At 47.4% G+C, this 26629-nt stretch overlaps 1 protein-coding gene across 2 annotated transcripts in view; it reads left to right on the forward strand.

Moving 5' to 3' along the window:
* PRKCE (protein kinase C epsilon) overlaps positions 1 to 26629 on the forward strand; it is a 489899-nt gene that overhangs the window by 166367 nt on the left and 296903 nt on the right. For both annotated transcript variants that reach the window (XM_084793145.1, XM_084793146.1), the window contains exon 2: positions 18384 to 18447. In XM_084793145.1, the coding sequence (XP_084649271.1) occupies positions 18384 to 18447 (64 nt within the window). The remainder of the gene's footprint in view (positions 1 to 18383; positions 18448 to 26629) is intronic.

Here is a 26629-nt window from a genome sequence, read left to right on the forward strand (position 1 = left end):
GTCACGTGGCCATGGCGAGCACACTCAAAAGGCAGTCAGGAAGTGACCCGTTTCCTACCGGTGGTGTCTAGTGATCACCACGCTTCCTCTTTCCATGGCATGTCTTGTTTCCTTTAAGTTTTTTTCTTTAAAGTTTGTTTGTTTGTTTGTTTGTTTGTGCATACGTGTGTCGTGGTGCATGTGAGGAGGTCAGAGGACACTTGGGAGAGTTTGTTCTCGCCTTCTACCACATGGGTCCTGGGGACTGAAGTTGGGTCCTCAGGCTCCTCCGCAAGCACCTTTACCTGCTGTGCCATCTCACCCGCCAAGAGTTTTTCTTGTTGAAAGCCACAGCTGTGTACAAATAAAGACTCCTTGGCATTTCTGATAGTGATTTCTCTGTCTTTTCCTCTTCTTCCTTAGGGTCTCCTGGGTGTTCTGGGAGCCTAGGAGGCAGCTGCCAGAGCCGAAATGGCTGAGGGAGGTTGCAGCAAGGGCCTCTGGGAACCATAGCAGCGCCCTCCATGGGCAGGATGGGTTGGTGTGCGATTACCTTTACAGGGTCTATTTTCATTGTTTACAGGACACTTGTATCAGTTACTTTTTCATGGCTAGGATGAAATACTTGACAAACACAAAGGCAAGAGAGTTTATTTTAGTTCCCAAATCAAGAGAATGGCAGAGCAGTGACAGTGGCAGGAGTGTGAGGCTCTTTGTGACATTATTTCAGTGGCCAGCGAGTAGAGAGCGATGCATTCTCGTTCTCAACTATGACCCACTATTTTATTTGGTCTGGGACCTTAGCCCATGGGAGTGTGTCACATATATTGAATGTGGATCTTTTCCTTCTCAACTCAGTCTAGAAATTCCTTCACAGACATGACCAGAGCTTTGCCCTGTGGGGGATTTGATAGTATCAACTATCACACTGCCATGTTCAGCAAATGTGCTAATGGCTCTCTGAGCACTTATGCCCACAAGAGTGAGCTGGGATTAACCACCCCCATCACAGAAGCCTGCCCTTGGCATTGGTTCTCTTAGCCCATCCTGTGTCTTGCATCACAAGACATGCGCACATGCACCTCTGCTGCCTCAGGGGGCTCTGGGGAAGGGCCCAGGCATGAGGTTTGCACGTCAGGGTCTCCTTACAACAGGGCCTAGGGATGTGGACCCGCCATTAGCCTTCTATTTCCTCTCAGCAGAAGTTGGGGGTTTGAGTGGAGGGGCATGGGGCATGCAAATGTATTGGAGCCATAGCAGCAGCAGCAGCAGCAGCAGCAGCAGCAGCAGCAGCAGCAGCAGGCAGAGCCTCCTAAACAGGAAATACCATAGGCTTGACCTTGCAAAGAGGGCCTAGAGTGAGTTCAGTGGTGCATAAAGTCAGAGCTAAGACTAGACAGACACCTGTGCGCTGTGTGTGTGTGTGTGTGTGTGTGTGTGTGTGTGTGTGTGTGTGTGTGTGAACCCATCTTTTTGGAAGGCAGAGGAAGCAAAAAACAAGAAAGCTTTTAGATCTGCTAGTATCTCTGTGTGTTTGGTGGTGGTCCCTAGGGAGGAAGGAGGGAAGTCGGAGCAACCTCCCTCCACCCCCCCCCCCCACACACACACCCAGGGCAGCAGAGTCAGGCCTATAGATGGAGGGCAGATGTATTCTTGCCTTCCTGATTTCTGTGTGTCTGAGGTCCCCAATATTAGTCCTTACTCTTCTAGCTTCATGGCTCAAACCTTAGATGCACATACTTCATCCAAAACCTGTGGGACCAGAGTTGTAAAGAAGCCAGACTTTATTAATTTAGTGTGTGTTTTATGTATCACCTTGAAACCCCAGTAGGTTCTACAGCATGCGTTCACGATCATGCAAATTAACATTGGTTTAGTATCGCAAATGTGGAACTATTTACATTCAGTGGAGTAGACATAAGAAAGGACCTTGTAGGTGTGAGAAGGCTCAGTTGGTGACGGCATCTGCTGAATCTGATGACCCGAGTTCTGTCCCCTCACAGTGGAAAGAGCTGATTCCTGGGAGTAATTCTGTGACTTCACACATGTACCATGGTGTGTGGGAGCAAGTATTCTCTCTCTCTCTCTCTCTCTCTCTTTCTCCCTCCCTCCCTCTCTCCCTCTCTCCCTCCTTCCCTCCCTCCCTCTCTCTCTCTCTTTCTCCCTCCCTCCCTCCATCCCTCTCTCTCTCTCTCTCTCTCCCTCCCTCCATCCATCTCTCTCTCTCTCTCTCTCTCTCTCTCTCTCTCTCTCTCTCTCTCTCTCTCTCTCTCACACACACACACACACACACACACATACACAAACTAACTAAAAGTAAATTTTTAAAAAAAGCCTTATGTCGATTTGGATCAGGTTTTGTTGCCAACTTATTTTAATTCAAATTAAAAAAAAAGAAAACTTTAGGCTTTTGGCTTTCAGGAAGTGTGAGTCTGAGCTAAGGCTAGCCTTGATCCTCCTGCCTCTGTGTCCTGAGTGCTAGGATTACAGGCACATGCCAGCACACTTGTGTTCCAAACCGAGCTCTTAACCTTGACCCTTTGACTTGACCTTCGTATCTGTGTGTCCAGTTGTCCTCAGCAGTGTCGCCTTCCCCTGTGCAAATGCTGGCCTCAGCATCCACGGTGATGCTGCTCTGTTCCCGGGCATCTGTGCAGGGAAGGACGCGCCCATGTCTCGCTCGGGCTGACACTGGACACACCATGCTGAACTCTTCCTCTTTTCCTCACACCTCCCATGCCACCCTTCAGCCAACCCTTTCCCACAAATGTGAGCTCTGACCTCGTCCCCTCACTTCCCACTCGCTGTTTAATCTTGCTTGAGTTATTGAAAGGACTACCAACGTGGCCTCCATGCTGCTCAACGCTTACTCTCGTCCTCACCACGCTGAGGAAAGATGAGTTATTTTTAAGGTGGGCCACTGTCCCACACAAACTCAGCTGTGCCTCCTCAGTGCCACAGATGCACCACACACCCCGTCTCTGGCCTCAGTTCCAGCTGCTCGCCTTTGAGAACTATCTCGCTGAGGGCCCAGGGCAGTTTTTTACCCACCTCTGAGCTTTTACCACCCTCTCCCTATTCTCCTGCCAGATACACGCAGGCTAATCTTTGCCCTAGTTAGGAAGGCTTTCCTCTTTGGCTTTGCGTTGTTATCTGTTGCCGAACTCAACCTTCTCACTTGCCTTTTGCAAGGAGAGCATAACATACGAGAGGTGAGAGCCAACTCAAGATTTAGCGCCTACAATGGGCATTGGCTAGTATGAGGGTAGACTTAAAGTCTTACGTTTTATTCTCCTTGGATGGCTTCAAAAGGCTGAGAACCTCCTTCATCCTTCAGAAGTGGCCCTTCTCTCCTTTAGTTAAAGGAGCAATCGTACGCAGCCCTAAGCTGTCCTTGAAGGCTTTGATCTCCTTCAACTCCTCTCTCGTGCTCTCGCCACACAGTCTACGGAAGAGCAATCTTATCTGTGTCATCTGCCTATGACAATCTAAGATCCGGCAGAGAAAGATGCCCTCCGACCCCCTCACCCTTGACCTGGAGGAAGCACTCTGGCAAGCAGAGCTTGAACGTGCACGTTTCAGTGGGTCTGCACTTAAGGAAGTCTTTTCCCCTTTTAGCTGACTTGGTGTGAGCTTCCGGGAAAGACGAACCTGTTGGGTGTCCAGCTGCGTTCACCCGTTCATTTGTAAAGCCCTAGTGTTCATAAGGACCTGGCTGGGTAATGCGAGTTGTTCATTTTCAGAAGACAGATAGTCCCGCTTTCATATGTAATTTGTACCTGAATCCGAATGTGTTCACTTAGTTATAGGGAAAGCCGGTTGAACATTCAAACATGTCATTACGTGTAAAGATAGGGTCTGCCTCAGAGAATGGAAACCTGTGCTGTGCTTCTTGCTTATATCATCCCACGGTTTCCACATAAACTTACAAATGGTTTAAGAATTGGCCACTTGCCTATCACAGAGTCAAGAGATGAGTATCTGACTGAGGGTAAAATGGCATTGATTTTTGACTTGCCAAATCCATTCCCCTTCGCTGTAGCTGATGCGAGGCTGAGACATATGCTTGCTTTCCTTAGAGCCCTTTTCCTGTTTTACTGAGCATCCGAGGCAGATAAGAGAATATATTGCAATGTATGTTTGTGGAAGTGGAGGTGGCGGCCTTGACTGCCTGGTGAGAGGGACTCTAATCGACACACCGTGGCAGGGTCATTTGTTCATCATCTGGACAGGGATGTTTGCTCATCGTCTGACCACTTTGTTCTGTCCATGGCACTTGGTTGCGTGAAAGGTATAAAATACGGAAACAAGCGGCTGCATCACCCCTGCCTACTAATGGGACAATTTCACCATATGGGGAAGGGCGGGGGGATTAAGACAAAGGATATTAAGTTCCGCTCATTTCTTAAAGTTTTTTTTTTTCATTGATGTATCGTGAGTGTCTGGTGCCTGCAGAAGAGAACGTCAGATCCCACCTGTAACACGAGTTACAATTGGTCGTGAGCCTCACACGATGTGGGCTCTGGGGACCAGACTTGGGTCCTCTAGAAGAACAACCATGGCTTTTATGAGCCTCGTCCTTAGTGTATTTAAACCATGGCCGCCCAAGGAGCATGTGGCACCTCCCCGCTGCTAAGGAGTGGGCAGCACTGTTACCTTTGACCTTCTATGGAGCTATGTGATTTTTAGAGCCATGCTACACTTTTAACTTGTGTCCCAAAATTAAAGAAATTAAGAAAGCTTCTCTTTTCTGATTGCTGATTTCCAGCAGTTTGCCCACATGCCTGAATGAATGTATTAACCTCATTGTGCCTTAATTTCTCTGCTTGTGAATAAGGGGATTGATTTACATAGTATTCTTCAAAGAATAGCTCATTTGTTTTTAGCCAAGAAGTGTAGTAGAAATTAGGAGGAAGTTTAAAAACTGTTCATGAACACACACACACACACACACACACACACACACACACACACACACACACACACACACCTTAGTCCTGTTCCCCATAGATCCTTTTTTAAATTGTGCCTTTAAGTATATCTGTTACACACAGGTCTTCACAAGATTGGATCATAAGATACATATTACTTTATGAGCTCATTTTAACATGTAATACCACATTGCAGAGAGTTTTTCATGTTATTAAATGTAATCTCAAATCTGCTTGCATAGTATGTAACAATTTGAATAGACTACCATTTATTTAGTTGGCTATTAACTGAACCATTGCACTGTAACTTTGTGCTCTTTAAAATGTTGTCATGATCAGTTTTGGAGTTGAGTCTTTTTGCACATATGTGGTTAGGATAAACTCCCCAAAGCAGAATTACAAGGTCAAGAATTTTTTGTTTTGTTTTTGCCATTGTTATATAATGCCAAAATGTTCTTTACAAACTCCGCAGCAGTTTACACTCCATGGGCACGCTCTTGCACGAGAGAGTGTGCCTCTCTTCCTCATTCTTAGCAGCTCTGCGTAATATCGTTGCCGGTGACATGCTTTGGAAATTTCCATTCCAGGTTTTCATGAAGCAGATGTGTTTGTTCCTTTGCCCACTTGAGGTTCTGTGTACACAACAGAAAGGGAAGGGCTGGAGGAATCTGTGACAACCCTTCGAGCAGAAAGAGCCCACCAGTGCACTGACCATAAGTCTCTCCGAGCGGAGAGGAGACCCAATGGAGTGGCCTCGGGGTGCTAGAGAGCCTTGGTTCAAAACAGTACAGAGCAGCGGTTCTCAGCCTGTGGGTCGTGACCCCCACAGGGTCACCTATCAGATCCTGCATAGCCAATATTTACATTGTGATTCCTAACAGTAACAATATTACGGTTACTAAGTTGCAATAAAATCATTCTGTGGCTGAGAGTCAGCAAAACATAAGAAACTGTATTCCATGGCTGCAGCATTAGGGAGTTTGAGAGCCACTGCCATACAGGATTCCGCAGCCTAGCTTGGAGACTGCTTCTTGGCTGAGCTCTGAAGGTCTCCAAGGCCGGGAGGATGCTTACCCTAGGTCAGGGGTAACAAAAAGCACCCACTGAAAGACCTTGATGTACAGTTGTGCGTCCACAGTCTCCTTGTGGAGTCAGGCTGACCCCGCCCCCCTCCCCCAGGGTGAAAAGTTGGAAGGCCCTTTGCAAAAGAAACAGTAGGCTGGTAGGCTGTTTGGGAGAGTTAGAAAAGCGATGTGGGGGTTATATTCTTTTGAGGGCTTCCCTCTCTAACCCTAAAGGCAGATGGAGACCGTGTTCATGGAAATGGGGGTATGTATGTGCCAGAAGAGGAAGGAGAGAGCCACAGGGACTAGGGAGGCATATCCAGAAACTCAGTGTATTTTTAGAAATAGTAAGCTCAGTGGAAGGATGGTAAGATGTAGTTAAGGAACTCTAGCCTATGGAATAAGAACGTCTTTGCATGATAAGACACCTAGGTATCAATTCTACTGACCCAACATCCGAGTAATAGGTTTTTTTTTTTTTATGAAAATGAAAAAGAGACCACAACAAAGGATTCAAAAATAAATAAATAGAAGAGTGGCTTTCACAAGTTTAGTTTTGGCACAATGATCAAAAAAACCTCCCCGAGGCATGTCCTTGTGAAATTTCACAACAGCGAGGATGAAAAAGGACCCCAGACTTCCAGAGTGGAAACAAAACAACCAAGCATGCCTCACGCTAAGCCACGCAGTGGGGCTGACATCAGTCTATTAGCTGTATTGATGTTAAAAGAAAGCTCTGAGAGATTACAGCTTCCCCAACCTAGGATTCTATGTCTAGTCAAAGCACTGTTCACTGGTGAGGACAGGCACGCAGAGGCTTAGAGTGCCAGCTTCGGACCCGCTGCTAGGCAGCATTTCAGTCATAATACACTTTCCTTCCCCAACCCCAGAACACGAGAGAATGGATTCTGAGGACCGTGGCTGCGTCCAGCAGAGTGAAAAGATGTGGAGCACCATAGCTGAGCTCCAACCTAGAAAGCCACGGAGCCAAGCAAGGGAGGGAAGTCATGGTGGGTCTCCAGCAGGCAAATCCTAGGAGAAGAAGATCTTGGGAAACCTTGGAATCAAAGACTGCGTTTAAGTTTGATGGTAGGTATATTGGCCCCTGGATAGCACGTGAGTTGCCACTATTGTATGTGGATAAGAATGTGACTATAAGATACAAACGTATAAGTATATATATAGATAGGCGTTTTACAAAGCCATCATATGTAAGTGATATTAATTTTCAGACGTCAGAATCACTGTGTAACAAAGCATGAAGATTAACTGTGGTTAGCGACCAGAACGTCTGCCCTGCCAGCCTGGAGTGTCCAACAGCTAAGGTATAAATTACAAAGGTGTAGGGGACGGGGGAGGCCAAGGGAAGGCAGGCCTGGAAGCACTGATGTTTTTTGGTTAAAACGTGCAGGTGACAGTTTAGATAGCCTTTTCTCAGTGTGTGTGTGTGTGTGTGTGTGTGTGTGATCATTGAGGCTCAAACTCAGGACCCCAGATACAAGCAAAACAAGCTTGTACCACTGACCTGATCAACTGGCTAAGAACTGAAAGTCAGGGCATAGAATGCTTTATAGAAAGGGGATGAGGAGGAAGGTGTTAGCTGAACCAAGTCTTAGTCTATTGCACTGGCAAGGGAAAGAGAGCACTTGGAATAAGAAACCAGGGAATTCAGGCCTGCTACTTAGAGGCATGGCAGTGGTCATGAGGAAAACTCAAATAGGGATTATTAAAAACTGGTCCCTTGGGGGCTGGAGAGATGGCTCAGCAGTTGAGAGCACTGACTGCTCTTCTAAAGGTCATGAGTTCAATTCCTAGGAACCGCATGGTGGCTCACCACCATCTATAATATGATCTGATGCCCTCTTCTGGTCTACAGGTGTACATGCAGGCAGAGCACTGTATACCTAATAATAAATAAATCTTAAAAAAAAAAATGGGTGATGGGGCAGAAGACTCACCTCTCATCTTAAGCAAACACAAATAGGTTTTGATTTCTGAAAAGCTAACACATCATTACAGCCAGTTCGGGTTATATTTTAGTTCTAAACAACACAGAAATACATAGCTCAAGAGAAAATTTGGTCAATTTGGCCAACCAAAGGAAAAAGACTTTACCCCTGTTTTAATTTATGGGTTTTTTTGTGTGTGTGTTTTTTAACCAAATCATTTCTAAGTGTTTCTGACTCTTACATTTCACGCTTTCATGATCTTTATAAATCCGTTATTTTTCTCAGAGGACATGGCTCCAACTGTATGAGGCAAAGCAATAACAAATCAGACGTGATATCCAGGATAGCTTTGTAGAGGAATGTGCCGGAGGGATGATTTTGCGTCCTCCTGGGTAGCCTGCATCCTGTGTGTGCTCACTGTCTGAGCTGCCTGGCTGTGGTCTTCATGTGCTTTGAACTCAGGATCTCTGCGAGGACATTGCGTAACCTTTGCTTCCCTTGCTGTGTCCAAGTGTCTCTGTGTTAGCTCTGAAACAGCAGTTCAAGGAATAGCTCACAAGGAGATGACGAAATCCAAGCAAGTGCCACACAGCTAAGAACAGGCAGTGCTGGGATTTGAACCCAGGCAGGTTAGTGTCAGTATCTGTATAGTCCATCACTGAGCCATCTTGAGGTGCTGTGAGAAACAGGAAAATAAACCACACATATATCTAAATGCACCGGGGTGAGAGACTCCTCCCAAACAAAATGCAGGTCGCAAAATGCAGGCTGGTAGCAGGGAGCTTTTCACTCCTGAATGGCCAGGGGTAAAAGATTACATTCCCTGCTGTTTGTTCTGTGTGCATTCACCACTGTCTGTCAGGGATTAGAGTGTATTGTGTCTTGCCGTTTTCTTCTGAGATAGAAACACTATACCGAGACCAGGTGATGCTCCTTAAACCGTAGCACACACACTCCCTCTTAGGCTCGGCATCCTCGGGTGTTTGCTGGATTTAGACAGCCTTGTTGTGCACATAAAAGTACTTGTGTTGAGCCGCCTCTGTCACTGGAAGAAGCTGCCAGCTCTTCAGGACCATCTCTGAGCCACTGGAAAGAGAAAACAGGCAGCTGTTATCTTGTGTTAAACACTGCTGTTGTGGCTTATGGATCCCTACGATGTGTGATGCAAGCTTCTGGTCTGGACAAGGTGGCTGCTTTACAGTTGGCTCCCGTGACCTGGCTGTGAGATTTCAGAACAAGTGTTAAGGTGTGTCCAGTACCAAAGCCGGCCACACCTGGGGATAGAGGGTTAAAACAGCCAATGCGTTTAAAAGGACATTTTATCTCATCAAAGGGCAGTGACTTAAAACTTTATAACTAATTATCCCAGATAGAATTTGTACCATAAGGGTTAGGAATGGAATAGAAAAGTTCTGATTGTGTACCCCACATCCCTCGGCATCTGTCTCATGAGGCAGCTCCTGTTTCCTGTCGATGAAATGTCCTCCTAGTGAGTGGGAAGATGGCTCAGTGGGTAAGTTCAGATGCTTAGAATCCACAGAGCCAGGCGAGGTAGTGTGTTCTGCGAGCCCAGAGCTCCTCCAGTGAGGTGGGAGGCAGGGCTGAGAGAACCCTGGGAGGCTGTGGGCCGGTTAGCTGGGTTTATGCAGCAGCAAACACTGGGAGGTGAGGACCATACCTCCACGTGTGCTGTAAACATGTGTACCTACACTCACATGCTCATAATTGGGGGGGTTATTAAAAACAAATAAAAATTTAGGAAAAACATTGTAAGCAAGAGCCCCTGTCTGGGGCGGGGGGTGTACCCACACCTGAGCATCTTTGTTTTACACAACAGTTTAGCGTTATATCTTGCTTTTCCCATTTCTGAGTGCCACAGGTTATATCAGCCAGCACTTTTAGACCTTTCTCCTTCTTTTTCTAACTTGTAGAATGACATAGCAAATGATTTTTTTAAATTTATTTATCCTTTTCCTTTATATATATTTAGGTCATTTGGACCACCAACCATCTCTATTGAGCATTTGGCAAAATCATCTTATTTTGTCTGCGAAGAAATGGAGATGGGGGAGGGAGGGAGGGAGAGAGAGAGAGAGAGAGAGAGAGAGAGAGAGAGAGAGAGAGAGAGAGAGATATGGAGAGACAGGGAGAAAGGGAGAGAGATGGTTAAATAATTCAGGAGACTCTCGAACCTACATGTTGGATGTGTTTTTCTTGCTATTATTGTATTTTGATCGCAGACGACAGGAGAGGGTGGCTCAGCTGTGTGCCTGTGAATGTGTTCACACGTGTGGGTGGTGTGTGAATGTGTGCGCCCACGCGGGTAGGTGTACATTCTGTTGTATGACAGATGTGCTCGTGAAAAACTCTGAATGAGTCTTTTTCTTTTTAAAAATGGAACACGAAATTTTAAAGGCTCCGAGGGTGGAAAGACGATTTATTATTTAAAGGAAGCTTGGGGAGGAATCCTTATGTGAAGACTCGTGTCTTCCCCTTCCTTACAAAGAGCAGCTTCATTGAGAATCAGCTCTCATGCAGCTTAGGGCGGCCATTTTGAGTGCGTAGCTTGACGCGTTTCCTCAAATGTATGTAACCAACCCGTCGCCACAACAGTTAAGATGGAGAACGTTTCCGTCTTCCCAAAGGTTCTTCTATGTCTCTTGGCAGTCATTGGTCATCTCTACCCGCAGGAGGCAGTCACCCTTGTGGTCCTTGTCACTGTAAATTAGCGTTGCTTGTTTCAGGACCTTATATAAATGAACCATGTGGTGTTTGGTGTCTTTGGCACAGTATTCATGTGAGTATCGGTAATTTATTCATTTTTCTTGCTAAGCAAAATTCCATTATGTGGATGTAGCATGGGCTGCTTATCCTCATAACTGCTGTAGAACATAGAGTTGCTTCCAGTTTGGGCCTCTTAAGGAGTGGTGCCCCTCCCCCCATCATCCACCTGTGCAGATCCAGTATTTGCCTATGTTGAAGTAAATTAATAGGACATGCTTTTATTGAGGCAACATGTGCAAACATCTATTTGTCCTGGGGCTGTAGCGCAGCTGAAGAGCGCTTGCCTAGCATGTGTGATGCCCCAAGTTCAAGCCCAAGCACCACATAAACAGATCCCTTCTGTGTGCTGAATAGATAGGCCCTGCCCTGCAGGGCTCATATATTACATATAATAACATATAATATCTGCGTGTGGGCACAGGGTGGGGCGAGTGCACTCAGGGGCACATAGGGAAGCCAGAGGAAGAGGTCGGGTAGCTCCTTTTTTTTTTTTTATCATCCTTCATTTTAATTTTTGAAACAGAGTCTCTCACTGAACCGGATGCTCATGGTTTGGGTTGGGCCAGCTGGCCAGTGACTCTTGGGGTCTGACTGTCTCTGTCCTCACAGGCTGGAGGAATCACATACGTAGCCTTGCCTGGTTTTTTTCACAAGGGTACTGAGGATTTGAACTCGGGTCTCTTGCTTTCATAACAAACACACTTACCCACTAAGCCGTTTCCTGTCCCCTGTGTAATATCTTTACACTGCAGTGAGAGCCATTTGAGAAAGCAGCAATCTCCTCCTCCATTATTTTATAGAAGCAGTTGCTCTGGCAGCCGGTTATCTGAGTGGCGCCCTGACAAACATTTCATCTCATGTATCCCACAGCCGCTTGACGGTCAATGTGGGCTGTTAATAGAATAAAGAGCAGATTCCTCTCCAAGTGATGAGCCACAGAAGTAGCTGCTAGATTGCAAATCGGCATTGAGGATTGGCTTCAACGCTGCTCATTGCAAGGCTTTCCGGATTTCAATTTTTATGTTTGAATTTTTCTTCAATATACTATGCACTATACAATGCACTGTGGTCAAATTCATCACCCACCTCCCCACTCCCTGATGCCACTCCCCTTTTCTCTCCTGTCTTGTCTTGGGGCTTTGAGCTTTTAACCAACTGTAGCTAGGAGGATGCTGGCTGCCAGACTGGCCCTGCTCTGTCTGGTCTCTTCATGCCAGGAAGCCCTGGGACTGAGAATGGCTGTACCTAAGTGTGGGAGAGTGGTCCAGACTGACGGGTCCACACCTGGGACCCTTCTCCCTCTCTCTTTCTCTGGTTCTGGGCATCGAATCTAGGCCCTTGTGAATGTTAATTAAGTATTTCCTACTGAGTCGTATCTCCATCTTTACTTTGGTGGGTTTATGGTGTATTCATGCATTCATGCATGCTTATAAGGCACACTTGAGTACACACGCATTCAGGCTTTTTGACTGCTTATTTGGGTTCCTAAATCTACCACCCTTTTCCACCCTGAGCCCCTGCCAACCCTCCAACACTAGATAGGTGAGAAAGGTTAGAGGGGAAAGGGACATAGGTTTTTTTTAGACTACTTCCTTCTGATTAGGGCATCTAGTTCCTTGGGGCAAGTCTTTGTCTTCAGAATACCAGCAACCAGCAGTGCAGCAAACAGCAACCCAACAATCCAGCAATAGCACAAGAAACATCAGGAACCAGCAGCAGCAGGGGCAGCAGGGGCAGCAGGGGCCGCAGCAGCCACCAGAATTCCAAATGTAAACTCTCTACAGATGGCAAAAATCACGCCCCTCCTAGAGCGCAAGACGATCATAGTTAACGGCTGTGGACAATCTGAAGCAGCCCCATATCCCATACTTGGGATTAAAACAACAACAAAAAAATATTCACATAACGTAACTGGGTTTTTTCTTTTAAAGAAACCAAAATTCTCACTACACACACACACACACACACACACACACACACACACACACACACACACACACACACACACGGTGAGAGACTGATGCCATATAACTTCCTTCTTCACTCATTTTCCACCTTAATTTTTTGAGGTGGGTCCCCTCATTTGATTTGGAGATCACCTATTGGCTGGCTAGCCAGTGACCTTAAGATAGTCTCATGTCTCTGAGCCCCTTAGCGCTGGGGTTACAAATGCCTGCCCTCACACCTGCTTTTACATGCTGCTGGGGATTTTTTTTCCCCTGAGATAGGGTTTCTCTGTGTAGCCCTGGCTGTCCTGGCCACTAGGCTTAGCTTCCTTTCTGCGTGGTTCTTCTACCTCCTACAGTATCCCCAACCTCTTCTGTAAGGAAGAAAGAGGAATAAGTATTTAATTATGTGAGTCTAGGTAAGTGGACCCAGGCCAGGCCAAGTCTCTCCCAGTCTCTGCTCCTCGCCCAGCTTGTTGCTTGAGGCTGCTCAGAAAGGGACATGAAACTCAGGTGGCCTGAGCCAGGCCTGGGAGACGTTTAGCTTAGAGGTCTCAGGTGAAAGTTGGCCTGTGGTTGGGAGAGAGTTTGACTATGAGTTTTAGACTGCCTTGAAGCCCTTGGCCCTCTGGACACAGGCGTAGGTTTGCGTGGGTCCCTGAAGCCTGGCGTGTCTGTTGTATGTAAGGAGGTTGTTGGCCACTCAGCAGTGGAGTGCTGATTATTCAAGACAGCTTGGCTCAGAGTTCCTGATGTGTAGGTGTAGAGTTAGGAGCTGGGGGTTGCACAGTACAAGCTCCTTTTGAGCTATCTAGAATACTCAGTTATAAGGGACCTACTCCCACATACACGAGAGTCATGATGGCTCTGACGTCATGAAGCAGTTGTGCCCTGGTTGGCCACTGTGGCTCCACAGGCTGCTCGTTCTCCTCAACCTCAGCCTTAAATGTATTAATTTGTTCACACTGCTAGAGTTTGAACCCAGGACCTGGGCATCTAAGCAAACACTCCACTGCTGAGCTTTTGTTGTTGTTGTTGCTCTTGTTGTTTTTCGAGACAGGGTTTCTCTGTGTAGCCTTGGCTGTCCTGAATTTACTTTGTAGACCAGGCTGGCCTCGAACTCATGAAGATCCACCTACCTCTTCCTCCCTGAGTGCTGGAAAAACAGGTGTGCGCCACCGCTCCTGACCCTGTCTAGCTGTTTTGAGACAGAGTTTTGTTATGTATCTCAAGGTTGCCTTGAGTTCATACTTCCTGTCTTTACTTTGGGAGTATTGAGATTATAGGTGCGTGCTGCTGTATCTGGTTCTTGCTCATAGACCGACACAGTACCTGTTGTCTTACAGGTAAATTATGAGGGATGAATAAAATCAAATACTTGAAGGGCTTTGAAATGGTCAGGCACTACCCAGAAGTCCATGCTAGTCTTCCCCTTTTGAAACACTGCTGCTGCAGAAGTTTCTGTGCAGTTTGTTCTGTCTCCACCGCATTGTCCTGCATTAGAATGAATGGATCTCCACAGAGACCTTCCCCCAGGCTCAGTTCAGTGCTGAAGATGTGCCGGACATCATTCTGCCTTAGGAAGGTTGGTCCTGGGAAGCCAACCGCCACTGAAGAGCGGACTGAGGACGCTGGAGATGGGGCTGGAAGAACTCCCCAGACAGTCGAGGTGAAACAGGGCATATGAGTCTGACCTTGAAGTTCATGCAGAATCAATCCCTTGTGTGACAAGGTTGTCCTGGATGGGCAGCACTGCAGAAAGCTGGCTACGCGCCCCCCGGTTTCCCAGCTGGAAACAGAGACTATCATTGACCTTACAAGAGCCTCTGAGGCATGGGAAGGACCCAATGCAGTGTCTGATGCAAACTAGATGCCCAGGGAACCTGTGATCATTTCTTCGTTCTATCTCTCATGGCACCATAGACCTTCTAATGTCTACGGGGTGGCCTTGCCTGCCCCTGGGTTTCCCACAGGCTGAGTACAAGACTTACCTTTTCTGATAGTCAAGGTACCACATCAACTAATGTCCTGTAATAGCACATAGTAGTGTCAGTTTGGAACACAAAGTGTCTTCTGTGTGTGTGTGTGTGTGTGTGTGTGTGTGTGTGTGTGTGTGTGTGTGATTATTGAAATAGAAAGAATGATGGACTATAGTTGAAGGCTGTGTGTGTGTGGTATGTATGTATGTATGTATGTATGTATGTATGCATGCATGCATGCGTATATTGTGGTCAGGTGTACCATGACACTATTAAAGAGAGAGGTGAAAAGACAACTTGTAGGTGTTGGTTCTGTCTGCCATGTGGGAGTGAAACTTAGATCGTCAGACTTAGTGTCAAGCACCCTTACCCAATGAGCCATCTTGCCCACCTCCTCGCCTCAGGCCATCTAGCCAGCCAGTTTTCTCTTTTCCACATATTGAGCATTTTCTGAGTGCCAAGTACTTTGCATTCCCATCGCCTGGAATTGCCATGACAACCCATTTCACAGATGGAGCCAAGGCTTATAGAGAGGAAATAATTGTCTGAGGTCACTCAGCGGGTAAGAGACAAAACTAGGATTCGGCCTGGGATGAAGCCAAGGGCTGTGGTCATCTCCCCCACTGTGTCCTTGGCTCCTAGCCCTGGCTAGAGGAGAAGCCAGTGATGATTAGCTGGAAGGAGGATCATAGTCCAGGAGAAAAGGAAAGTAGCTAGAAAGTCTGTCAAGGAAAGAAGCCTAAAGGGATTTTATGACTAGGGCCACATCTGGAGCAAGTGCAATGAGCCTGCACTGCAGGAGGGGTTCAGAACTGTCCTGGGATTGGCTAGCGGGAGGGATGGGGGGCCTGTTCCTCAGTTGGTCCAGCTGCCGGGCACTGAGACTGTAGAGTTGCACAGGCCTGGGACTCACGTTGCTTCATTATCTGGGCAGAATCCGTGAGGAAGTGAATTTGTCTGTGGGGTTGGGCCACTCTTTGCCACCTTTTGTACTCAGCCATCCCCTCCAGTCACGGACACTGAAATCCTGCCACCCTGGATGGAGAGCCTCCTCACTTGGCTGACTGGGGCTTGGCCAGTACTGCAGCCATCTGCTCAGCCTGCAAAGCTCTTTGTTGCTTTTTTGGCACGTTAAATGGCTTAATTTCTATTTCTCTGTTGGGAAATGCAGCTCACCAGCACTGAGGGAGCAGTGGGTGCTAAAATGGCTTCTGATTGCTATCTTGAATGTTCATATCCTAATACACTTTACTGTCAATGACCTGTCCTCCCTGCTACGAGCCCTCTCTCCCCTTCTGCGGAGATAGGCTCAGTGCCCGCTGCTGGACAGGCCTCGCTGCCTATCTCATTCCTTCATTGTCCTCCTCCGTGCCTCTCACAGATAGCATTGTGCTTCCCCGGTACGGTCTGCAGTCGTGGGAAATCTTTGACTCAGAGGATATGAGAAAGCGGTCCATTTTGTTTGGGGGTGGGGGGGCGGTGGTTGGTTAGCTGTGATGATCTAATCTCCAAAAGGCATATACATTATTAGAATTCCATTTGAATTCCATCCTTGGGGCCGAAAGGGTTCCTGATCATTTTGAACTTTGGCAGAAACAGAATTCTGGCTTAGCGCTCGCTGTTCAGCAGAGCCAATGGCTGGTTTGCCTGCCTGTTAACTCCTTGCCGGAGCTGGGGGGATGTGTTTATGGTGGGGTCCTGCAAGTGTTTGAGAGACCTAGGGAAACTTGGCTGTACCCACAGAGTTAAGCTCATGAACTCTTAGGGAGCGATGAGATCATGTGGGATCCAGTTGGGTACTTGGTTCTCATCTGGACTCCAGGTTCAGGAGAGTGGAGCCTGTGGGGTCCCTGAGGGTGGCCCCAAATCTGCCCACTGCCCTCTTTCACTCCCTGACCAGATGGTGCCTGAACGAACATAGCCAGGTTTCCTCATCCACAAAAGATCCCTTGATACATATGAAATTTTACAGCAGACAGAAAACATTCTCAGCCATGAGGGGCTAATTCTAGCCGTGCATCAGGGCTCCTGAGATCTCTGGAGAGGCTGTGGAGTGACTTGGAGAGGCATCAGGTCAGCATGAGTTGCTTTGCCTCCCAGAGGTGCTCATATTAGATATCCATCGTACAGCCACCTCAGCTTTCCTCTCCAAGTGCCATGCTGAGGCCACTTTAGTACAGATCACACGTCTGTTCTCCTCCCTGGAGGACTGAAGGGGTGAGGGACCCAGAATATGTTTCAGAAGACCTGAGTCTAGGACCTTTTCCCACCAGCACAAATGGGTATTGGGCAGAGACATGAGCAGAAGTTGGGAATGTGGGCCTCACCCTTCCCGTCCAGCAGGGAAGATAGCCGCGTGGACACTGTGCTACAGTTTAATAGAAACTGTCATTAGGACGCGCCTGCTGTGCTGTGGGAACCCAGAAGAGGGAGGAATGCATCCTGATGGGAGTATCTAGAAAGGCCTCAGAGAGGAGGCTAATTGGCCTTGACCTCGAAGGAGCAGGAGATGCCCACCACACCACACTGCCTCTTCCGAAGAATGACCTGCCAAGTGCATACTTGCTCTTTATTGGGGACAGTGGGAAAATGACAGGAAGGGATGGCGGTTCCTGTCCTTAAAGAAACGCACAGCTTGTTGGGGGGGGGGGATCCTGGCACTGCTGAGGCCGTTGGAACTCTGTGTGTGCAGATGGATGTGGGGGCAGGAGAGTCTCACAGTGCGGACTTGGAGGTCCAGGGCTTTACTGCTCTCTCGTGTGGAAAGCATGCTCTGCAGGAAGACTTCCTACCTTGCAAAGATGTCCGAACGTAAGATGCCCAGCCCTCCCATTTCTAGCCTACTGCCTGCTTTCATCAGCGTGGCTGAGTAGAAGAGGGAACAAATTGGGCATGAGAGGAGCAAACCATTGGTGAGCAGTTGCAAGTGCTGGCTCTCTCTTTCCCTATAGCCCAGCCAGGCTGGAATCTGTGGTCACAAAAGACCTGTGTAGCCAACACAGGCGCTGAGTCTGGGGGGCGGTGGGTCAGAGTAAAAGCACACCTTCCCGAGCCTTTGTTTTTCTTGTTCTTTCTCACACTGTTCTTCTCTGTTGCTTAGGATCCTTCGACGGTTGCTGGTTGCTCATTTCCTGTCTTATGAGCTGGGTTTCAGCACTCTTCCCAGTTAGGTTTTACTCGCTGAGAACGGGAGTGAGGTCTTAATGCCTCTCTCGTTTTCCCGGGAAGTGTAAAGACCACAAGCCTCTTTGGACGATCTTGGCCACTTAGCCTGGGCCTTCGACTGTAGTTTCATCGTCTATAAAGGGAGCTAACACAAAGCCTTCTGACTTTCCTGCAGTTGGCCTGATAGGCTGGGGGAGATTCTTTGCGGTGGGGATTGTCTGACACCCTGTGGCTTCCCTGGCGTCTCCTCCCTTCAGATACCAGTTATGGTACCCTCTCTGCCAGCCACGGCAGTCAGTCTCTAGATAGTCTTGCCTCGAGAAATTCTTCGAGTGTCTATTGTGATGCATGATTCCTCCCAGCTTAAAGCCACTGATTGATGCTGCTGCCTGTGTGTGCTTTAGACCTCCTAGCCTGTCAATGTTGGCACTCTTTCCTTCCTAACTCACCTAGCACTTGACACACAGTAGGCTGACGAGCGCATAGGGCTACGACTCCGGGTTACGGCGGCTCAGGGTGGAAATGCGGGGCCCTCGAGCTGCCCACACAAGCACTAACAGCCCCACTGTCGTTTTCTTACTTGCAGATTGATCTGGAGCCAGAAGGCAAAGTGTACGTGATCATCGACCTCTCAGGGTCATCAGGCGAAGGTAGGAGACCATGTCTTGTTCCGCTGAGCCATGCGTCCTCTTCCGGGTCTCTCCCTTCCCATCTCAGCCAGGGCACTATCACAGTGACATTTAATTAGTTGGCATGCTCTAGCGGGAGAAGGTTATTTTTGAAGATGTTATGCCTGTGTACCAAAAGGAGTGAGCCATCTGTTACTGGTGGAGCAGAAGGAGATTTCGGACTTGCTGAGAGGCCGGTAACACAGGCATTTCCGAGTGCTGTGTGCAGGGCAGGTGCCAGGGAGCGGCCCCCTCTCCCAGGAGGCCGCCGTGGGGTTTGTGTTGTGCGTGGTGAGAAGGGAAGTAAAACCAGTCGGCCTAACGGTATTCAGAAACGAAACAAACAAGGTGCCAGACTTTAAAATCGTACTTTTTGGGGGGATCATTTACATATTCTTTTACTAGTTGTTTAAAGGGCAAAAGAAGCTAATGATGTGAGGCAACATATAAGGTTTTCTCTGATATTCGTGTGTTTTTCCTTTTTATATCCTCTTCTTTTGACTCCCCCCCCCCCCCCGACACTTTTGTTCACTCAGTGTGTTTTAAGTGCAGAAGTGTAGGTGTGGTGCACACTGAACAGTCAGGCCACAAGGGAAGAAAATGCAGCCCTGTCCAGACAGGTGCCAGGCAGCTGTGACAGCCTCAGCACTAGATAGGCAGAGGACAGGACTCATGTGTTCACTGCCTCATCTTTCCTCTCCTTCCCTCTCTGTGGGCCGGGAGACAGAACAGCTGCCGTAAGTAGCACAACAGGGAGACTGGCAGATAGGAACTGCTTCCCCTTAGAGAGGAGGGAAGAAGGGAATGGTGTTTGCGGTCTGTGTTCCCAAGTGAAAGGTGGACATTCGTGTTCTTCAGCTCTCCCACCTGGAAGACTCAGCCCTTGAACAGAGTCACACCTGATCATAAGCCACACACTACACACACACACACACACACACACACACACACACACACACACACTCACTCACACTCACACACTCTCTCTCACACACATACTCACACATACACTCACACGCATCACACACATTCACACACACACTCTCACACACACATCACACACACGTACTCGCACACTCACACACACTCGCACACATCACACACACTCACACACACTTGCACACACTCACACATCACATATAACACACACTCACACTCATACACTCACACACACAGCATCTCTAGGTAAAGGTTGTGATGGGAAGAAACTTTGTAAGTCAGATCTAAGGCTCTAAGGCCAGTGGTTCTCAACCTGTGGGTCGAGACACCTCTTTTTTGGGGGGGGGGAGGGAAGGGTCTCATATCAGATATCCTGCATATCAGACATTGATATTACAATTCATAACAGTAGCAAAATTACAGTTATGGAGTGTCAATGAAATAATGTTATGGTTGGGGTACATTAGGGTACAGTGGGGACATTGAATAGCGAGGTCACAGCATTAGGAAGGATGCTCGAGACAAATAAGACGTATGATAGTGGCACCTGGTATGTCAGTCTCCACAGGTGTTCAGAATAACACAGCAGCCATGTGCATAGGGGACCACACTAGAGCTGGGTCCTCTTTAATATGACTTGATGACTTGGCACAGGTTGAAAGCTCTAAGCATCCTTTCGCAATTGGTTTCTTACATATTCTGCTCTTTATTGCAATCATGCTTGGCATGCCCAACTTCCCTTCGCTGTTGTCAGCACTGAACAGCCAAGAATAGAATATGCTGCTGAACGGTTGAGGATGTCACAGTCTAGATGGAATATTTAAGACCTACAAAAAGTAAAGTAAAATAAGCCAGCCAAGTTAAGAAAAAGCAGCCTACCCCTACCCAGCACCTACCCCAGATGCTGAAGCAGGACGATGCCCTGAGCAGAAGAGATTAGAGCCAGCCTGAAATTCAAGAAAAAAAATAACAAAGCAAATAAAAGATGGAAGATTGTAGTTGCCTTAAACACTTTTTAGCATGGTATGTGAGCCTGGCCTATCAGAGTTGAGAGTTTACAATAGCATCCTGATTGTAAATGTTGGAAAATGTTTGATGAACAAAAATCAATCTCTTTTTTCCTGTTCTTTCCCTAACCTTAATTAAACATGTATTTCCTATGCCAAGACGCTGGGCAACCAATGGTAGGCTTGAATTATTTTCTTTCTCCTCAAAAAGATTAATGACTTGCAAAATTATAAACACTTTTTTTTACGTTAAAGAGAAAGGAGATGGACAGCGAATGAATAAGTAAATCAGAAGCAATTGATTTTTTTCTTCGCTTTACTACATGTGAATAACTGAAGCAATTTTCATTGGGTTAAAATTCTGAGTCTTTGTTTTTAAAAACAACAATAGCAACAACAGCAACAGCAGCAGCAGCAACAACAACAACAACAACAACAACAACAACAACTCTTTCATCTAAAGCAAACAGAGTTTACTTTAGAAACGCTGACACATGCCAGGGGTCTGGTCTGTAAAGTACTAGCACGCATGGCTCTAAAAAGAAGAGGACTCTAGTTTTCCTTTGCTCATCTTGGACTTGGGATTCCCATCTGGGAGTGGTGGGTGGATGGATGCTCTGTAGTCCGGCCTTGTGCTCCATTTCTATCACATCCATCTGTCCTCCCGGTCCTGCCCTGGGTTGTCAGGCTGAGAGAATGACTCAGGCAGGGGCGAACCACAGCTAGACAGACGAGAGAAGTCTGTTGCACTACAGACTGTGGACTCGACTCACCAACTCTTGTCCACACCCTTTCTTGGATGCTAATGCAAATTGTGTTTGGTGAAAGGGCGAGAGGAGGGTTAAAGTGAGGCCTGAGTGAGGTTTCTCTGTTCTGTCACCAGCTTCGTTTCAGCAGCTCTATCTCCGTGTTCCATCCCCATCAATAGGAAGGATATAGCCATAGAAACTGCACACACTTTACAACACACACAAATTCCAATAGTATATAGAAAGGTGTGGGGGTGACAGTATGAATACACCCCCTTCTTCTAGAATGTTCCAAAGGGTTCTTTTTTTTCTTGCTAACATGCTGTTAGGATGTTTGGGTGTTTACATCCGTTGGAGCAGGATATAATGTGATTTCTGACTGTCTAATAAAATTCCACCACTTGCACATCCTGTGCAGGTCACCATAATGGGATTTTGACTAGTGTGTGCTTTGACTAAACCAAGTAAGCTGACCCCAGATGTAAGGGGTCAGGCCTGATGGCATTGAAGGTCGTTTCCGGTCACATGATGTTATTCTTCAGCGTAATTAGAATAGACACTGTTGGAGCTCATGCCAAGGAATGGGCTATATTTGCAGCTGATAGAAGGAGCTGAAAGAAAAGGGCATGGGTTTTGTTTTGTTTTGTTTTGTTTTTGGCATGTGTTGTCACAGATATTTCACTAATGTCACACAAAAGTTTTGTGTGAGCCCCAGTCTGAGGCATTCTTTAGTTCGGCTTTCATCATGAGTAGCCACCATTTGACTCCCTGATAAGCCTGCAGCATCACCTCACCAGATAATTAGGTCAAAGTATAATTAGTCCAGGTAACAGAAGCATGAACAGCAACTTAATTCTCAAATTCTAAGTGTGTTTCCTTCTGCATACATAAGTTATTGTTTCTGCCTTTGCTGCCGCTTGTGTGTGGTTCTCATTTATTATAGGAATGTAGCAGTGCACCCCCAGGTATAGGTCCCCTGGATGGGAACTGGCTAGGGCCTGACCGTGGGATCTTCCTCCTCTGCTCTGCATCCAGGGGCAATGCTCGGCTCAGATTGTTCTTCAGATGCTATAGTGCAATAGAAATCATAAGAAGTCAGCCTCACTGGATGCTCACAAACCTGTGTCTGCAATAGCGTCCAGAGTCTACGACATAAGTGGAGTGACTTTTGCCCTACAAACAGCACACGTAGTGCAGTTGATCTATCCTGCTGGGATTGTGTATTGTCCAAGTGGAAGCTGAGAAGCAGGAAGCAGGGCTCACCTACCCTTCTTTTATGTGGTCACGTGATGGTGAAGTGCCTGGTATCTTCTCTAGGAGAGAGCACGGTCCTAGGCATCCCTCAGACCTGACCTGAGATCCTGGCTGTTGTGATTACTGGCTGAGCTTTAGATCCCTTATCCAGAAGATGGGGTGACACTGCAACATTTCATTTGGACTTAGTTATGGAAAGAGGTCCGCTATAAAATCAGTGTTGATGCACACCAAGATGCTCAGTACATACTCAGAGCCTGGAGACCCAAGAGCACAGAGGTGGGCATGCTTCAACAGAGTCCACCTTGAGAGGAGAGCAGCAGGCAGGCGCTTCAGGGACATGATGGGAGTGCAGGCTTCTGACTCTGGGTGTGGAGTGCTTAAGAGCAGAGCAAGTGAACAGCCTGCCACTCACAGAATACGTGGCTGAGAGATTACTTCCTGTAGAGTAGCGACCCAGCTGTAGTTGTACCTCCTCATCTGTCTTCCTTATCCTCCCCCCAAGTGAAGCAGTTCCCAGCCAGGCACTCTGGAGCATCCCAGAGCCACTGGTTTGTGTCCTGAGCACGTTGATGTTAACAGCATCTCTTGGCGGAGCCTGGCTCCTCCCATCGCCCCTCGGTGCCTACTGAGAACACACGGTCTCTCCAGGCTCTCACTTCTCACTGGTCCTTCATCTGTTTGAAGACAGTTATTAAATCTCTCTTCTCCGGGCAGAATGCAGCAAATCCTTTAGCCTTTCTGCAGGTATGTTTTTGAAATCTCACTCTTCTTTGCAGCTTCTTGCTGTTTTGGTTTTCCTCCTCCTCCTCCTCCTCCTCCTCCTCCTCCTCCTCCTCCCCCTCTTCTTCTTCTTCTTCTTCTTCTTCTTCTTCTTCTTCTTCTTCTTCTTCTTCTTCTTTTCTAGTTGCTCAAGAAGACAGATTTGATGAAGCCAACTTCACTTGGCTCAGGAAAGACAAGGTGTGTGTAGAGATTTTCATGTGCCGAGTGCTTGACAGCAGCACCATCACATGACAGTGGAGTGCTAGGGGGCAAGCAATGCACTTCAGCCCACACTGCAGGCTCCTCTGCAGTCTTCTGCTCTCTCAGGGCCCTGATGATGAGTTTGTCAACATGGAAATGACCTCCTGTCATTATTGTTATTTTTAATCCTTTTCTTCAGAAAGCTTTTAATATGAACATAAAGCCAAAGTTCTTAGTTTTTAATCCAAAGGTGGCCCCAGAGTCCCCTTTATAAATAGACATATTTTTTTCTCTCTCTCTCTCTCGGAAATGAAAGTTCCCAATCTCTGTTTCAGAAATGGCTGAATCCCTCTCCGGATGTCTAAATGTGGACTCATAAATAGGTCTGGGTTCAAAACTAGACCTGGCCTAAACCAAGCAGGATGATGATCTTTCCTACTGCCCTGCTCCTTGGTAGAGACATTGGAGTGTTATGTTCATGGCAGACCTTCAGTCGCTGCCTTCAGGGGGAAACCTTGGCTCTGCCAGAGGGTGGGGGGCATATCTCAACAGCATCTCTAGGTTCCATGGCCCTCCTGAAGAATTCAGTCTTTTCTAAATCCCATAACTGTGGCTCTGATTGTCAGGGAGTTACTAAGGAAGGGGTGAAGGAAGTGGAAAAATGGAAGACAATGTCACAAGGATCAGAACCTTGCTCTCAATCAGGAAGGTTTCAAAGACTAGCACATTTGCGTTGTGTTCAGGACTGGGTGTCCGTCGCCACGGAGTACACTGTAACTGGGACGACCCAACAGAGCGTCAAGTAAGTAGCACAGCTTATGCTGGAAAGGATGGATACACTGGACCCCCGGGAGGGTCGGGGGTTGGGGGGAGAGGCTTTAGTGAGCAGGGGAAGTCCTGTCGTCACTATCCAAGATGGCTTAGATGCTTTCAATATTTAGGGATGACAGTATAGACAGGATAAATAAGGCAGACAGATTGTGTGGCCTCTGGGAGCATCCAAACAAAAAGGTAGTTACCAGCACTGCAAGCAGAAATTGCCATGCTGCGCAAGCAAGGAAAAAGGAATGCAGGAAATGGTTAGTCCGTGTTTGAAAGTTGATGGAAGCGGCTCGGCTTTAACTTCATGGTCAAGGCCTCTGTCTCTCTAAGATTTCCAAGAAGGAAAAGAGTGGTCCCGGTCAAATTTAGTCACTTCTAGAACCTTGAGTAAAGGCCTGTTAGAACTATTGCACTGAGGTACTTAGAAGACCAAGTCTGAAGAAAGGCATCCATCCCTCCACGGCATTTTGTGCTCTCTCTTTCCCCACTTAGACACCTGGCAAAGCCCCGTGGGAATCAGGCTTCCGTCTTCAGCCCCTGGTCCTCCTCCCCTTCAGCCTCCTTTTTTGCAGGCTGGAAAATGAACTCTCGGTTTTGGGCATGCTGGGGCAGTGCTCCACCCCTGTGCTTACAGCTTTCCTAAGGTGCTCCCAAATTAAGCCCAGACAGTCCCACGTTTTCCCTTTCAGTTTCTGTTCAGCTTCGAATATGACACATCACTAAGGGCATTAATGAGAGTTTCCAGCTTCCCCTAAGCCACACCCAGCCACGAGGTACTGACCCATCTTCTCTCTGGGATGTCCCTGAGGCAACAGGATTCTTGTCACGTTCACCTCCCGTGCTCCCTACACATCTGTGCTGTGTCAGATTTTCCAGAAGTGTGTTGAGGCCAGGGAATAAATATTAACAACATTCAGCTGTTCGGAACCATTGATCTTTTAGTATGAGCCCTTCACTCCCAACTCTCAGCTCCTCTGACGCACAGACCCAGGGGTGCATATCCTTTGGGGGTCCAGATTTGGAGGTCCGTCTTTGCCTGGATGGCATCAGTGTCTATTCCTAGAAGTGACTGTCTGCATGGCCGAGACCAAGGGCTCACCAGAAGAGGAGTGAGCATCCACCCCTGCCAAGGGCTTCTCAGATCCTAAAGAGCCTCTGGCAAAATGCTCAATGAGAACTAAGCCGAGAACTCTCGAGAAGCACAGAGGTGCCCCTGACGTGAGTCATCCATGGTTAACACCACCAAATGCCAGCCATTACCAGACGAAAGACAGGATTGAGCCCCGAGAGCCTGGGGGTGGGGATGGGGTGCTCTCTGCAAGCCTCCTTCCTGTCTGCCATTATGTGGGTGTGAGTAACATATCTAACATATCTTCTGTTGACTGTGCACTTGTTTTCCTACTGGTTTAATTGAAGAAGGGACGGTTGTGTGGAAGAAGTAAGCCTAGAGAAAGGGTGAGTTTGTGATTGGTCCTTAGTGAGGGCGCGGGCCCCTTACGTTCTCCCACGTCCTCGCCGTCTGTCTCTGGTGTTATGTATCATTTCTGTATCGTATAAAAGAGGGTTTGGGGAAAATCATGTTTGCAGCCCAGATCATATCTGCTTGAAATGGCCCATAATTGAATCATTTGCTGTTGTTAATGTCCTCGTGACTTGGCTTAAAAGAAAAGGGTATTTCCATTCATCTAACCTGATTTAGAGAGTTGCCTTTCTGTACCAATTATTCTGTTCTTTTATCTACTTGAAACTGGCCAGTGCTGACAGTTTTATTGATGTTCCTTATTACCTAGCTTTGTCGAAACACTCACATTTTCACAATCAAACACGCTTGCCATCATTAATCTAGGGGTAACGCCAAGGCTTTTATCTTCCTCTTTTATTGTAAACCTTTGGTGTGAGTTTGTGAAGTCTGAGGAGACCTAAATACACGTGCGCGCGTACACACACACACACACACACACACACACACACACACACACACACACACGAAGATAATCTTCTTTGAACTCACTCTTCCTTACAGTTTCAAAGGAACTCACTAGTGGAAGCCAAGGGCTCCTGTAGCAGAGAAGCCATCCCTTTACCCTGCATGTCACCATTGTTGTTAGGGTCTGGAGCAAGACGGACTGGAAGGCGTGGGAAGGAGTTCTGACCCACTGGCAGCCACTGGCTCTGTGATGGTACCATCTGGGCAGAAGGTACCAAAGCGAGTGAAACTGTCAGGTTATGTATATGACCAAGCTTGGGACAAGAAGTCATGGGCATTAAATACCACAGTAGAAATAGAGTAAGCAGAGCTGGCAAGGAAGAACAGAGGCTCCGTGGACTCAAACTGGTGACGGTGTCCTTCAGTACCTACCCCATGGGAGTGAGCTACTAGGCCAACCTGCCTCGCTGCGTCAAGAGGTTGGTGTCCTCACCCAAGGC

This window comes from Acomys minous (assembly GCF_964271855.1).
Source record: "Acomys minous genome assembly, chromosome: 8".
NCBI classification, from domain to species: domain Eukaryota; kingdom Metazoa; phylum Chordata; class Mammalia; order Rodentia; family Muridae; genus Acomys; species Acomys minous.